The sequence below is a fragment of the Podarcis liolepis genome, assembly GCF_965112155.1.
Source record: "Podarcis liolepis genome assembly, chromosome: 14".
NCBI lineage: Eukaryota > Metazoa > Chordata > Lepidosauria > Squamata > Lacertidae > Podarcis > Podarcis liolepis.
The window spans coordinates 5,183,664-5,198,807 of record NC_139569.1 but is presented as its reverse complement, the minus strand read 5'-3'; the positions used below and the strand labels follow the sequence as shown (position 1 = coordinate 5,198,807).

The following is a 15,144-nucleotide window of genomic DNA, read 5'->3' as shown; positions in this document are numbered from 1 at the left end:
CTGCACAGCATTCACCCAGTTACCTGGGAGTAAGCGTCATGGAATACAGTGGGATTTACTTCTGAGTAGGCAGTATAAGGCTCCATTTACAATAAAGGAATAAATGCTCCCCGCGTTTCCAAAAAAATTGGCTGACTGCTGAAACATTGCAATGAAAGACTTTGAAGTCAATTGGTTACATTTTCCTTCAAAATTATAACATGGGCTTTGTATGCCAGTGTATGCCATTTCCTTCATTTGATGCAGGTATTTTATTTTCAGTGTGAACAGGACTCTGTTTTTGCACCCACCCACAGAGAGAGCAAAGGCTCCCGTTTCCAAAAAAGGACAGGGGGAATTCCTGATCTCCTCAGCACTTTTAATTCTTCTCCAAGACATGGAGGGTAGGAAACAGAGAAACCTGGGACATTCCGGGATCAAATCAGAAAGTGGGATGGCTTTTGTAATTCCTGGATTGTCCCTGGAAAATCAGGACACTTGGAGAGTGTGCTCTTAGCCATGAAAGCTATATTTTACTTGCATTGTTGGAGATGGTATGGTTCCGAATACCAGTTGCCACAAATACCAAGTGGGGTGAGTGCTGTTGTGCTCATGTCCTGCTGGAGGGCTTCCCAGAAGGGACATCTCTAAGAGATGGGCTGGATGGGGCTTTGGCCTGATCCAGATCCTGTGACCAAGATGTAGGTGGACTACAAGTCCCATCATCCACAGCCAGCTTAGCCAAATGGTAAAGGATGATGGGAGTTGTAGTCCACCCACATCTGGGGACCCCAGACTGAAGAACAGTGATTTGGAGCTAAACAGATGCCTGTGGGAACCCTGCAAACAGATCACAAATGCCAAAGCCCTCACCTACTGTTGATCCCCAATGGGATCAACAATAGCCATCATGCCTAGTAGCCACTGACGGCCTCCTCTGCCACGGTCTGGTCCCTCTTCAAAGTCATCTAATGAGTGGCCATCAACACTTCAAGTAGCAGAAAGCTCCAGAGGTTAAGCAATGTTGTGAAGCAACATTGCTCCCTTTTCTCCATCTTGAATCCTCCGGCCATCAGCTTTGTTGAATGGCACCATTACCTGTGTTTGCACTGTGTGTTCTAAGTGTCAGCTGTGTCAATCAAATATACAAAAGCCAGTGGGTCGGTTCCATCTCTTTGTTCACAAACAAATCGAAGGCAGGGCTATTAAGAAAGAGGTGAAGTCAGTTCCAATCACACACTCTCCTTTGACTTCTACGGGAGGAAAGAGGCACGAGGGCAAATCTCTTCACGGTAGCCCCCTTTCTGTCAGAACCGAATGCCCTCCGAACAACTGCCCTCTGAGCCACATGCCATAAGTGTCACTCAAGAGGGTGCATTCCCTACAATAGCACCCGTCGAGATCCATCAGGATTGCGTGTGGGCACCAGGTTCCTCACAGTCACATCCTGTCAGGGTTGGTGTCAGTCAGATCTCCAGGAGGGTGAGGAGATTTTTCACAGCAGCGATCTGTCCCCGTCAGTCAGAATTCCAGGACTGCACACCTGCTCTCCCGTAATGGCCGTGTCAGTTTAAGTCACCAGTCACTAAAGTGCCAGAAATCATGCAGCTGCCTCAGTTTCTCTCGCTTCAGCTCTGTTTCGTTGAGGGCTGGGTTCCTCGGTGGCTGAGAAACTGATCCTCCTAGCCTGAGGGCAAAATAAAACCACATTAGCTCCACTGCTGCCCCTGGATCCCACCGGTTCAAGCGGTTTGGTTCAGCTTAAGCGATCAGCCTCGTATCGCAGCCTCTTTGGGTTCCAGGGTGTCTGTGCCATTCCGTGACAGATTAGATTTAGCCTGCCTCGGGTGGGGGAGTTTTTGGCTCTCGGGGAGACTACCACTCATTTTTGCTGGTAATAAAGGAAATTAAAAGAGATGCCTCGGAGCCTATAATTTATCAGGTTCGTTGAGGGGAAAAATAGAGCTTGCCCTTTCCAAATTTACTTTGGCCGCTGTTGTTTTGACACTTGCATGGTGTGCGGAAAAATCTGTCGAGCCCAACAAGCCACGCGGAAGGCTCCAGAAAAGAAAGAAGGATTAGAGGCCTGATTTATGCTCTCTGCATGAGTGCAAGTGTGTGTAGTGTTGCCAGACCTCCAGGTCTGACCTGACGTCTCCAGGTCTGCCTGGCCCTCTCCAGGCAGCGGGTGGCGGGTTTGAATCTCCAGGTGAGAGAGAGTGCCCTTAAAATATAGATATTAAGAAGATTGGGGGTGCAGCTTGCAAACTTCAGCCTGCAGGAGCTGGCAACAAAGTATAGCATGTGGGATCTGCCCTGCCTTGATCCCCTATCCCAATTGACTTCCATCTCCAGGGCTTGCCCTGTGATCCCCTTTCCCAATTGACCTCCATCTCCAGGGCTTGCCCTGTGATCCCCTTTCCCAATTGACTTCCATCTCCAGGGCTTGCCCTGTGATCCCCTTTCCCAATTGACTTCCATCTCCAGGGCTTGCCCCGCAATACAACCCGGGGTCGCCCTCAGGTCTCAGGTTTAGAATGCTCCTGACCTGGCAACCCTAATTCTATCTATCTATGCTTGCTGCAGTTACATGCCATGCTTTAACTGAGGCCCCCAACATGGCGCAGAGGCTCTGAGCATTGTCAATCTCTATTCTCTGAAATGGGTATTACAAAGAACTAGCAAAGAGTTTTTAAAGATTACAAAGTAGTTGTAAATAGTTTATAAAAAATGTATAAAAAAAGAATGCACACATAACAATCACAATACAACAGTTCAACAAACAGAGCTTTTCATTCCAAAGCAAAATACTTGATTTTAAAAAATCATATCACAGATGCTTCCAATGTAATAATCTTCTGCATTGTCTTATAACTTTTTCAGAGGTGCATACATTATATAATCAAGCTCTTTGTTTGATATAATTAACTACAGGTTCCCAGCCAATCAGTGCTTCCTAATCATCACTGTTAGTTTTATTATCTGAAGTGGATATTTCGTGATGCCCACAACAGTTTCTTAGATTCCAAATGTACCCCTGGAAATGCACCCCAGTCCTAGAGGGAGATGCTAGTGACCAGTCACTTCTCTCTGGCACACGTCTAAGGCATGTTCCAGCATGTTTGCAAACATGCATCCCTAGTCACAGTTGCTGTAGGCATGAGGTCAAGCCCTGTGGAAACTGCTGCCCCCTGGGACAGGTGGGCAGAAGGCAGTGAGACCCACAGTAGGAGCAGCCCGAATCAACGACAGGCAGAGCTAGAACCATTGATAGGCAGAGCTAATGAATGATGGATTTGCTCCATCCTCCTCCCTGCTGAACCCTACAAAGGCAACACTGAGAGTAAAGAGGAGGAGGAATAAAATGATTGGCAGGGACTGGATGTTAGTGTGAGAAAGCAGCATGGTGCGTGCTTAAGTGTCAGACTAGGAACTGGGAGACCAGAGTTCGAATTCTCACTCAGCTATAAAGCTCATGCCTTGGGCCAGTCACAGCCTCTTAGCCTAACCTGCCTCACAGGGTTGTTGTGAGGAGAAGCATGTATGCCACCTTCAACTATATGGAGAAGAATCAGTGGAAGGAAGGAAGGAAGGAAGGAAGGAAGGAAGGAAGGAAGGAAGGAAGGAAGGAAGGAAGGAAGGAAGGAAGGAAGGAGGCACTGGTTGAGGCCAGACTTGGCTTAGTGGGGCGGAACCCCATTCCACCCTAAGGGAGCAGCCTCTACTGGATAAACCAGATTAGGACAGCTGGTAGGTTGTCACTCAGTTAAGGAACTCTTAGTTATCAAGTTATTTGCCTTCTCTAGGAAAATTACATATCAGAACCAAAACAGCTTCAACATATACAAAAGTGTGTGTCTTAACACATAGCTATACGAAATAATATGTGTATTGCAGGGGGTTGGATGACTCTTCCAACTCTAAATTCTGTGATTTCATGTGTACTTTCAATTGGCCCTTGTTGATAAATCAACTAAAGTTTCAGCTGACTGATCTATTACTTAAATGAATTAAAGCTTTCTGTTCCAGGAACAAATATATTACCGTAGATGGTACAGTGGATAGAGACATGTTCAGTTTTCAGGCTGAGTCTACCAGAGTCAGAATGTGTGACTATCCACTTATTTTTGTCCTGTTGTTGCTTCTTCTTCCACCTTTCTGAATGAGTCACAGGCACATGAGCCCACTCAGTGAGGAATGGACAGGTGAATGAGATCACCAAAGAATCTTGTGATTTTCGCATACCACAGGGATATATTTTTACATGAGCTTACAGTATAGAAATGAATAAATGACTTAACGTTATTGTCAAGGGCTTGAAACAGCTAAACCTCATTTCTGCAGAGGGTTGCTAGACCTCTAGGGCTGACCTGAAGTCTCCAGGTTTGGCTGCCTGCAGGTGGGCAAGAGTGCCTAATAATAATAACAACAACAACTATGCTTCCAAGCTCCATCCCAGTGTGAACCACCTGCAAATTATTGCAGACTCTGGGGTGGGAGAAGCCTGATCTCCTCTGCTCCCTCCTCCCCTCTCCCAATTAACTTCCATCTCCAAGGATGAGTCATGCCTAATGACATCACCTGGGGTCTGCCCCTTGTGACATCACCAGGGGCACCCCGAGGTCTCAGCTTTGGGCCCTGAAATCTCAGGGTCTGTGGTGCTCCTCACCTTGCAACCCTAAGCTTTACAACTATGTGGGAGGCAGCTTTTTCCCCTGCCACAGGGAGGATAAAACAGTCAGAGGACCAGTAGAGATTTGGAAAGAAGAGGTTCTGAGAAAGTGAAGGATTGCTTCAGTGGAAAGCAACAGGGAACACTTTTATGGGCTACAACCCATTGCTGAGCCAGGAAAGTGCACATCTTCCAGGGAAAGGTATTGAGGGAAGAGGGAAGGGAGAAAGAGCTCCATGGAGGGAGCCACGACCTCTCTGAAGGGCAGGTGAGGTTTGGGGGCTCTGAGACCCCTCGTCAGTTGGCTGCTGTCATCAGGGGAGAATGCAGTACAAGAAAGACTCTACAAGTGAAGGCAATTGAAAGCAAGGGCAAGTGAGGGACATTTAAGTGAATGTTGTATGTGCTGAAAAATTGCCCCCAAGTTGGGTGCTTTTGATGCTTCGAGAAATGTCCTCAAAAGCAGTTTAACACAGCCCTGGAATATATAGGTAAAGGGACCCCTGACTGTTAGGTCCAGTCGCAGACAACTCTGGGGTTGCGGCGCTCATCTCGCTTTATTGGCCGAGAGAGCCGGCGCACAGCTTCCGGGTCATGTGGCCAGCATGACTAAGCCGCTTCTGGCAAACCAGAGCAGCGCATGGAAACACCATTTACCTTCCCGCCGGAGCAGTACCTATTTATCTGCTTGCACTTGACGTGCTTTCGAACTGCTAGGTCGACAGGAGCTGGGACCGAGCAACGGGAGCTTACCCCGTCGCAGGGATTTGAACCGCCGACCTTCTGATCGGCAAGTCCTAGGCTCTGGAATATATATTCTGCAACAAAATACTTTTTGAAAAAAATAAAGGGGAGGGCTAAATAGAGTAGTCATTCACCTTGATTATTTGTGGGGATGGAAAAAGCTCTCTCACATAGACATATGTGCCTACGTCTGCCACTTCAATCACCCTTAACAGCAGGGCCCAAGGCAGCTTGGATGTCCACCCACACTTCCTGGACTCATGCCACGCAATATCCCATCACTGACTTGCAGCCACGAGACTCCGGAAGCTGGAGGAGCCTGGGAATAATCAGGTGGGGGAGTATACGCACACATATCTGAGCTACTTTGGGTAAAAAAAAAAATGAATGAATCTCAGTGGTGGCGCAAGAGCTATTGTTCGCCCCTCTTTTAGTTGTGATTGCATTTGTTTTGCTGTAGAAAGTAAGGAAGCCTATTTATAGCATGAAAGCATTTGAAGTGCGGGTGGTGACTCCACCTCAACAGTGTTAACGTGGCTGAATCGCTCTGCTCATACCTGGAGGGAAGGAGAGTTGAAGGCTGCTAGGTGCTTTTCTCTGCAAAGAAATGGCACTTAGCTCTCTGTTCTGGCCAGTTCCAACCCGCAGACCAGTTTGGGAAGAGGCTGCCGGAGGTCAACAGGTTTGGTGGGTCTGCACCTACCCAGCCAGTCTTGCTGAGTCCTCCTGTCAACCTCCAGGGATGAGAAAACGCTGCCGATAATCCCATCTATTTCCAGTGTTCAAGTGCTGGCGTCGCGTTGCTCGTGCAGCCATAAAAGAGAAGCACTCACTGCTAGGGTTGCCAAAGCTCCACAGCTGAGCTGAGGTCTCAAGGTTTGCCTGACCCTCTCCAAGTGACAAAGGGAAGGCCTGCGTTTTCAGATGAGTGAGAGGGCCTTTAACTTAAAATATATGTATTAAAAAGACTGTGCATACAGCTGGCAGGAACCAGCAGCAAATTATTGCACGGACTATTGGCATACTTAAACTCTCTCCTGTAAGGAGCAATGCTGGCCACTAACCTGAGTGGCTTTAAGAAAGGATTGGACAAATTCATGTATGATAAGGCTACAAGCCAAGATGGCTTTGCTCTCAGGCCCTATTTTCCAGGGACAGCCCCAGATTTACAGAAGCTGCCCCAGTTTCAGATTTGATCCCAGAATTTCCTGCTTTTGCTTAGGGTGCCCCTATAAATGTTGGTGGGTATGGTAAAAAGGTAAAGGTAAAGGGACCCCTGACCATTAGGTCCAGTCGTGACTGATTCTGGGGTTGCGGCGCTCATCTCGCTTTATTGGCCGAGGGAGCCGGCATACAGCTTCTGGGTTGTGTGGCCAGCATGACTAAGCCTCTTTTGGCGAACCAGAGCAGCGCCGTTTACCTTCCTGCTGGAGCGGTAACTATTTATCTACTTTTGACGTGCTTTCAAACTGCTAGGTTGGCAGGAGCAGGGACCGAGCAGCAGGGGCGCGGACTTATAAAAAATATTGGGGGGGCCCGGGAAAGCTCATGAATAATAAATAAGCTCATGAATATGCAGATAAAGTGGCGCCGCCTCCTCGTGAGCGAATAGGGGAGAGCGTGCTGCGCCTATTAATCAGCTCCGAAGGAAATTGGGTGGAGCTTTTGCTCGGGAGGGAGGGCAGGAGGCATGCAGCCCGACCCTGTGCATTTTGGGCTGGGGGAGGGGCGGCGGTGGTGCTCTGCTGGAGGGGCGCCTGAGATTATTGGGGGGGTGGAGCCCCCCCAAATGAATTTTTGAGGGGGCTCGGGCACCCTCAGGCCCCATGGAGTCGGCGCCTATGCCGAGCAGCGGGAGCTCACCCTGTCGTGGGGATTCGAACCGCCGACCTTCTGATCGGCAAGCCCAAGAGACTCAGTGGTTTAGAGCACTTGTGGGTATGGTAAAACGTCTCTGTTTTCATTGGAGGGTATGGAGTTTTGCATCCCCTAAGCCACTGGGTGGGGTTATCTGGATGTTTGGAGTACGTTATCAGCAGTACACTGATGACACTCAACTCTATTTCTCCTTTACATCTGCAGGATAGAAATAATAATAATAATAATAATAATAATAATAATAATAATAATAATAATAATGATGATGATGATGATGATGATGGAATGGGATGCCCCTGTTTTCCTTGGAGAAACGCTGGAGGGTGTGCGCTCAGCCAACGCAGTTGCAAGCAGCAATGCTTCCAAGTACCATTTCCTGGTAACGGCTGGAGGGGAGAGGGATATTATGCTTGGATCCTGCTTGCCAGTTTCCCACCTGCTTGGCCACTGTGAGACCAGGATGGTGCTGGACTGGCTGGGCCACTGAGCTGATCTAACAGGCTTTTCTTCAGTTCTTAGGTTTCAGAAACCAGCGGGGATGTCCTGGTTCAGTCCTTGGCATCTGCAGGCAGGGCTGGCAATGTCCCTGCCTGAAGCCCTAGAATGCTGCTGCCAGTCCGTGTGGAAAACCCTGAGCGAGATGGGCTGACTCAGTCCAAGGCAGATCCCTGCCTTCCCTCCTACGTGCTCTTAAGTGAGTCACTGAGGCTTTTCTGCTGCAAGAGATCTGGAATCTCAGCAATAATGAGAACTGAGCGTGCCTTTTTGTAAAGTTAATTCTAGTCCCCCCCCCCACCCCTACCCACTTATACACAGCTTCTTCCTCTTGGTTTCTTTTTGTCTTTTTTAAAAACTTCATCTGTTTAGTCATTTTCTTAATTAAATATAGATTATAGCTCTGGGACTAAGAGATAGTTATTTATTCATGAACGACTTAGGTTTTAAAGTCGGCACCGTGAATGTATTGTTTTTATGTCTGCTTTGGGACTGTGTGGAAAGCGCTGGGCAAAATCTCTCTGAATCAGGCATGGATCCACTAAGGCCCTCATCCTGTATCAACATATACCTTGCAGGTGGTTAACCCCATTGAACCCATCAGAACTTTCTGCATAGAGAAGCTTAGAACTGCACTGTATGGTGTTTTAAGCAAGCCTAGGGACATTGCTGGATGCTGTTGAGGTTCATGGTCTAAAGCCCATAAGCATCACAGAATCAGAGAATTGTAGAGTTAGAAGGGACCCCAGGAGTAATCTAGTCCACCCTCTGCAAGGCAGGAATAAAATCTGCATGTCAATTTACATGTCTGGATGCATGCAGAATTGGAATTTAAATTTCACAGAATTAAATAGTGCTAGCAGACCCTCCAAGTGTCCCTATTTTCCAGGGACGTCCCTGATTTACAGAAGCCATCCCTGTTTCTGATTTGATTCCTGGAATCTCCCTCTTTTCCTTAGGATGTCCCTATTTTCATGGGAGAAATGTTGGAGGTTTGGAGTTATCCAACCCCCGAGCCGTCCGAAGGCAATCCTGTATAGGGAAGTTTTTTTAAAAAAATGTTTAATGTTGTCTTATTTTTCTATATATGTTAGAAGCCACCAGAGTGGGTGGGGCAACCCAGGAAGATGTGTGGAGTATAAATAGCATAATTTTCATTATGGAATGGGACGTCCCTATTTTCATCAGAGAAATGTTGGAGGGTAAGGGCTTGTTTCCCCAGCAAATCACTCCAGATAAATTCTTGGACCACAGAAGAGGCAAAGAGAGGCGTAATCCAGCAGTTGAGAGGCCTTCTGAGGGTCTCTGCTGCACCCAGGCCCCCACCCACCACCTGCTTGTTAATTGTCATAGACCCTTTACCTAATTGTAAAGCACAATTCAAAGTGTTGGTGCTGACCTTGAAAGCCCTAAACGGCCTCAGTTCAGTATACCTGAAGGAGCGTCTCCACCCCCATCGTTCTGCCTGGACACTGAGGTCCAGCTCCGAGGGCCTTCTGGCGGTTCCCTCATTGCAAGAAGTGAGGCTACAGGGAACCAGGCAGAGGGCCTTCTGTGTGGTGGCACCTGCCCTGTGGAACGCCCTCCCATCAGATGTCAAGGAAATAAGTAGCTAGCTTATTTTTAAAAGACATCTGAAGGCAGCGCTGTTTAGGAAAGTTTTTAATATTTAATGCTGTATTGTTTTTAACACTCGACTGGGACCCACCCAGAGCGGCTGGGGAAACTCAGCCAGATGGGCAGGGTATAAAAAATATTATTATTATTATTATTATTATTATTATTATTATTATTATTATTATTATTATTATTATTATATTGTACCATCATCCAAGCCATGGGTCATGACAGATAGTAAAAGAAGCAATTTATTTATTTTATTTCTTAAAATTTATATACTGTGCTACTCAATTGTAAGAAAAGAAACGTAAAAGCGGTTTACAAAAGGGAATACTGCAGTCAATAGAAATGGTTACGAACGGCTGCTTAAAACATTCCTAAAATAATCAAAAACCGACAATAAGCTAAAACACATGTTGACATTTGACGTGTCTGGGCAGGCTTGCCTAGCCAAAAAATGTTTGCACCAGGAGCCGAAAAGGGTGCAGTTGAAGGCGCCTGCCTGATGTCACTAGGCAGGGAGTTCCAAAGTTCTGGTGCCGCTGACACATTAAAATATTCATTTCTTGCAAATGTGGGATGGGTATTACGCGACACCGGTAGCAGCATCAGTTCCACTGTGGATAAGAACTGGAGGAGTGGGGAGAGAGGTCATTTTTCTGGACAGCTGTCATTAGGTAGAAAAAATTGTGTGTGCACACATGCGCATGCATTTCCTAGTTGCACAGAGCTGCAATGTGATGGTGCAGCAGGGGGGCTCTCCCTCACCCCCCCCCCGGACAACACCGATTGTGCAATGTTCCCCTCTCCACAACAAGGTGGATCCCAATATCCAGCTCTGCCCCAAACACCCCTGTTAGCAGCTGGAGAGTTTTGCGGCAGTGGCTTTGTGCTGGGAAGGGAGAATCCCAGAGCCTCGCCAAGCTAAGAAGAAAAACCCGGCTGGGGGTTTTAGAGTGCCTGCTTCAAAGCTTTCGTTTCCAAAAGAGCTGACCCTTGGTGGCTGAGACTGATGGTGCCTGTTGTCCAAAGGGCACCAGGTTGGGGAAGGTTGGCAACAGCTGCCCAGGGTTTCAGGCAGGGCGTCTCTCCCAGCCCTAACCGGAGACGCCAGGGATTGAACGTGGGGCATTCTGTATGCCAAGCATACATCACTCTTGCCTTTCTTGACCACCGTACTCCAGGAAAGCAGCTTACAAATGTTTAAATCAAGAATATTGCCCCTCAAAGACAAGCCATTCTGACGTTGATCCAGTTTGCTTACTGACTTCCATCATCTCCCTTCCTTAAGTGGGCTGGCTTCTTCCCACCTGCAATCTGGGAGTTACCAGATAGCTCAGCTGGTTAGAGCATGGTGTTGATAATGTCAAGGTTGCAGGTTCGATTCCCATAGAGGGCAGCTGCATATTCCTGCATTGCTGGGGGTTGTACTAGAATCCACAGGGTCCCTTCCAACTCTACAATTCTATGATTGTATGATGTGTGACTTGCGATCCTTGTGCCCCTTCCGTTAGCTAGCAGCATAACATGCCCTTCTTGATTACTGTGTCAAGAGCCGCCCGATTGCCAGTCGCCACTCCTGGTGACCACTTCTTCTCCTTGCCACTCCTGGGTGCTGTCTGATGCCTCGAATGACCACGGTTGCCCTTTATCACTGCAGCCAGAACGAAAGGGGAGGATTAAACACAACTTGCTTTGCACAGGGTGAAGCCGTCTACAGGCAGACTTGGACTTGTAGATCCATATCGCAGCTCTCGCCAGGGAGCGAAGTCTTTAATTTACTAAAAGCCTTGAGTTACACTGGCCCGACCGGAGTATCACAGCAAGCAATCATGCTCCAGTCCTACTGGGACCCATTATCATCTCGCTCACACTCTCAGCTTCCTTTCCCTCTGATGTTACAAGTTCCTGGTCTGGAGGCTACGCAGGCAAAATATTCTGCGGACACCCTTTTCTGCTCTTCCACAAGTAGCTAATGGACTCAGCAGATGGCTAGATATCTTTGCATCCTGTACACTGCCACCATTCCCGATTTACATGGGACAGTCACTGCTTGGAGTTGTTCCCTCCTCCCAGAGCTCCAGTTCCCAGAGTGGTTTAACAAACCACCACTCTTTCCAGAGAACTCCCACATTCAGGAGCAGCCTACCACGAAAGATTGCTTGCTGGGCAAAAGGGCTGCTGCTTTTACGGCCTGCTTGCGGGCTTCCCAGAAGCCTTTCATTGGTGTCTTTATGAAACAGGAAGGTGGAATAGACAGAGCTTTGCTCCAAAACAGGAGGGCTTCTTTTACGTTTCATATGCAAAGCCCAACACCCTCTCCAAACACTGTCTTTACTTTGTGGTCCACAGTCTAGGAAATCCTGGCAGTTCTTAGTCAGTTTTTCTTCATCCAATTATGAGGCAGCCAGAGACAACATCTACATCACCAAGAGGCATTGTCAGTTTATATTCCCCCATATCTTTTTATGTTCTCCATAAACAGCTTTATTATCACTATAAGGAAAGGAAGAAGAGAATGGTGGCGAGGCCTCTGTTATGCCCAAGAATACAAATGCAGGCGCCAGGAGCCCTGGGAAACAACATTTCCTATGGATCCTGGGGTATCACTGCGAGAACACCCTGCAGTGTCCCCAGTGCTGTTACACCACAGCACTGGTGTATATCGCTAGGATGCCGCCGCAGCAGCTGCAGCAGAGTTCTCATGTTGAATGGGGGGATCCCAACACCTGTTTTCTGAGCTAAGAGCCTGCCAAAAATGGTACGAAGAACAGAAAGCAGAAGGTAGAGGGAAATTTGAGGGCAGCCCTTGAGCCCTCCATAAAGGGACCCCTGACCATTTAGTCCAGTTGTGGCCGACTCTGGAGTTGCGGCACTCATCTCGCTTTATTGGCCGAGGAAGCCGGCGGACAGCTTCCAGGTCATGTGGCCAGCATGACTGAGCTGCTTCTGGCGAACCAGAGCAGCGCACGGAAACACTGATGTCATCCTGTCACACCCAATAGGACTACAGGGGTGTAGGTCACAGGTAGAGAATGCCACTCCCCTCCAAGACTCTCTCTCATATCTCATCTCTCTCACCCAGGCCATACCTCCCAGTGGTCCTGTTGACAGGCAGAATGTTGCCAAGCCACTCTTCTCTCAGGCTCAGGCATGCCATCTGCAAAATGGGCATAAAATCACTGACTTCCTTTAAAGGGTCTACTGAAGGGATTGCTGGGAGTAACTGCACAGTGGGCCAGTCCTGTAAGGTGGCAGAATGTAAGGTCTCATGCAAAGGAGATGTGGATGTCCACTCTTGAATGAAGCACGTTAGAAAATTGGAGGACGGGAACAAGACTATTTGGATGATAAGTGTGGTGTGGAAGTTAGAGTGTTGGGCTGGGAGACCAGAGTTTGAATCCCCACCCTGCCATGAAACTCACTGGGTGACCTTGGGGACCAGTCGCCGCCTCTCAGCTTAACCTACTCCCAGGGTTGTTCTGGGGAATAAATGAGGAGGGGGCAAGAGCCATTATGCCGCCTTGAGCTCCTTGGAGAAGGTGGGATATAAATCCCATAACTAAAATTCACTCTCGGCACAGTAATTAGGTATGCATCCATGGAATCTCCTGTGCCCTCAAAAAAAGGTCTTGCTTCTTGGAGCGCTCCTCAATTTCCCAGCCACAAGAAGCCAATCCCAGCTCTGGGCCTCCTCTCAAAAGACTGGAGAGTTTGATGAGCTCTGGAGAAGACAATTAGAAAAGCCCTCTGTGACTCTCGTATCCCTGTGAGCTTGGTGAGTTGAGAAGTCTGGGGAGAGGATGATTAGAGACGGGCGGTTGCCAATGCAAAGCAATCAATTCTTTGGAGATGAGATGCAAAGTATATTAGGCAGGCGAGCTCTCGCACAGAACAATCAACAGGCAGGTAAAGCTTCAATGGCCCTCATCCCCTCATCCACAGCAAACCAGACATTCTCCTAAAAACGTGCTTAAGTGCTGCCCGGCAACTGGTTATTAAAAGTGCTGCCCATTCATTCTGAATCCTGCAAGCTCTCTTCTTTTGCATGCTAGGGGAGGGGTAGGACCTCTGGTGGGGGACATGTCATGCTCCTTCTGGGGTAGTTTGTCCACCTTTGGTTCCCACCCAGCACTCAGCTCTCACCTGTGGCTCCTAGAAGCTGTCAGCATGAAACAGCAGCCACAACCTGGGAAAACCTTCGCCTGGCTGGCTAAACCAGGTTAGGGTTGCCGATAGGTCTCAAACCTTCCATGAGTTAAGGACTTCCCTTCATGTGAAGGCAGACTCTGGCAGATTGAGTAGATGAGACCAACAGTGGTTCCAATGGTCAAGAAGGTGGTCCCTCTGCTGGAGAGGGAAGTGAGGGGCAGATGGGGCTCGCCCACCTGGGAAGGGAGCCCATCTAGGAGAACCTAAACCTCCACTACCTTTGGGATATTTTCAGGAAAAGAAAAAGGCTTTAAAAAGGCCTATACAAATCCAGAGTGGAGTCCCTAAGACAGTTGGATAGTGTCCTGCATTGTTGCTTCCTGAGTGCAAGAGGATGGGGTCAAGCAGGTACAGGAGCTGATTGGCAGCAGGAGGGAGGAACAAGCCCAGCAGCCCAGCTGCTGAAGGATGGCAAAGGCATAGAGGCAGCCAACAGGATCCCCTCCAGATGTTTCTGGATTCCAGGTCCCATCTGCCCCGGCCGTTGTTTGTGGGATGCCTTCAGGAGAAGAAAAGGCTCAGGAGTAAACCCACACAAATCTGGAGTAAAGTCCCTAAGATGCTTGGATGGTGTCTTCCATGCTTCCAGAGCCAATGTGATGTAGTGGTTAAGAGCAGTGGACTCGTAATCTGGTGAATCAGGTTCGTGTCTCCACTCCTCCACCTGCAGCTGCTGGATGACCTTGGGCCAGTCACACTTCTCTGAAGTCTCTCAGCCCCACTCACCTCACAGAGTGTTTCTTGTGGGGGAGGAAGGGATAGGAGATTGTTAGCCGCTTTGAGACTCCTTCAGGCAGTGATAAAGCAGGATATCAAATCCAAACTCCCCCAATTAACCTCCATCTCCAGGGCTCAGCCATGCCTAATGACATCAATAGGGGCCGCCCTTAAATATGAGAGTCTGGGATGCTCCTGACCTGGCTGTGTTTCCCTGAACCCACCCAGCCATGCACCCACCCACACCTAACTTTTATCAGCAATGGGGTCAAAGGTGCGCCGGCCACATGTTTGCAAGCATCTTATCCCCCTCACCAGACCTGCGCCCTCCCTGTGCCTCCTCACGCTTGCAGCCCTGACTTCACTTTCTTGCCTCTCCTGTCGATTTTTTTCTTGCCACTAACTGGGGATTAGCGCTCTTCTCCAGATCAATTCCCTTCCAGTGCTCTTTCGGCTATAATTAATGTTTGCTGTATAATTACATTGATTTTTTTTTATGTACTCTGAAAGATGAGAGGAATTTATAGACTGGACCTGGGAAGGGGAGGTGGACAGCAACTGATATTGTGAAGTGCCAGAAGAGGAGCCCCTGGCAGCCGAGGTGCCCTTTGCCAACTGAGTGAGGAGCAAACCATTTTCCTGGAAGTGGCCACTCATTGAAAATCCTTTCCAGGAAGCCCCTTTTCGGTAAGCCTGTCCAAACCAGTCCTGCCTTCTGTCTGCTCTGGGGATGACACTCTACCCATTTCTCATTTTCCCAGTCTGAAAAACAACAACAGCATCAGCTTTGGTTCTCCACATTTCCGCCATCAGTTCGTTAATTAATT

General features: G+C 48.4%; 2 protein-coding genes across 7 annotated transcripts in view; one reads left to right on the top strand and one right to left on the bottom strand.

Annotated features, from left to right (window-relative positions):
* Positions 1 to 9,240, bottom strand: part of PSMG3 (proteasome assembly chaperone 3) — a 340,750-nt gene extending 331,510 nt beyond the window's left edge. The window contains exon 1 of the mRNA XM_083474858.1: positions 9,202 to 9,240. Coding sequence (XP_083330984.1) covers positions 9,202 to 9,225 — 24 coding nt within the window. The 5' untranslated portion in view covers positions 9,226 to 9,240. The remainder of the gene's footprint in view (positions 1 to 9,201) is intronic.
* The window catches only part of ELFN1 (extracellular leucine rich repeat and fibronectin type III domain containing 1), a 248,652-nt gene that overhangs the window by 195,100 nt on the left and 38,408 nt on the right, over positions 1 to 15,144 (top strand). The gene's annotated exons all lie outside the window — the stretch shown is intronic.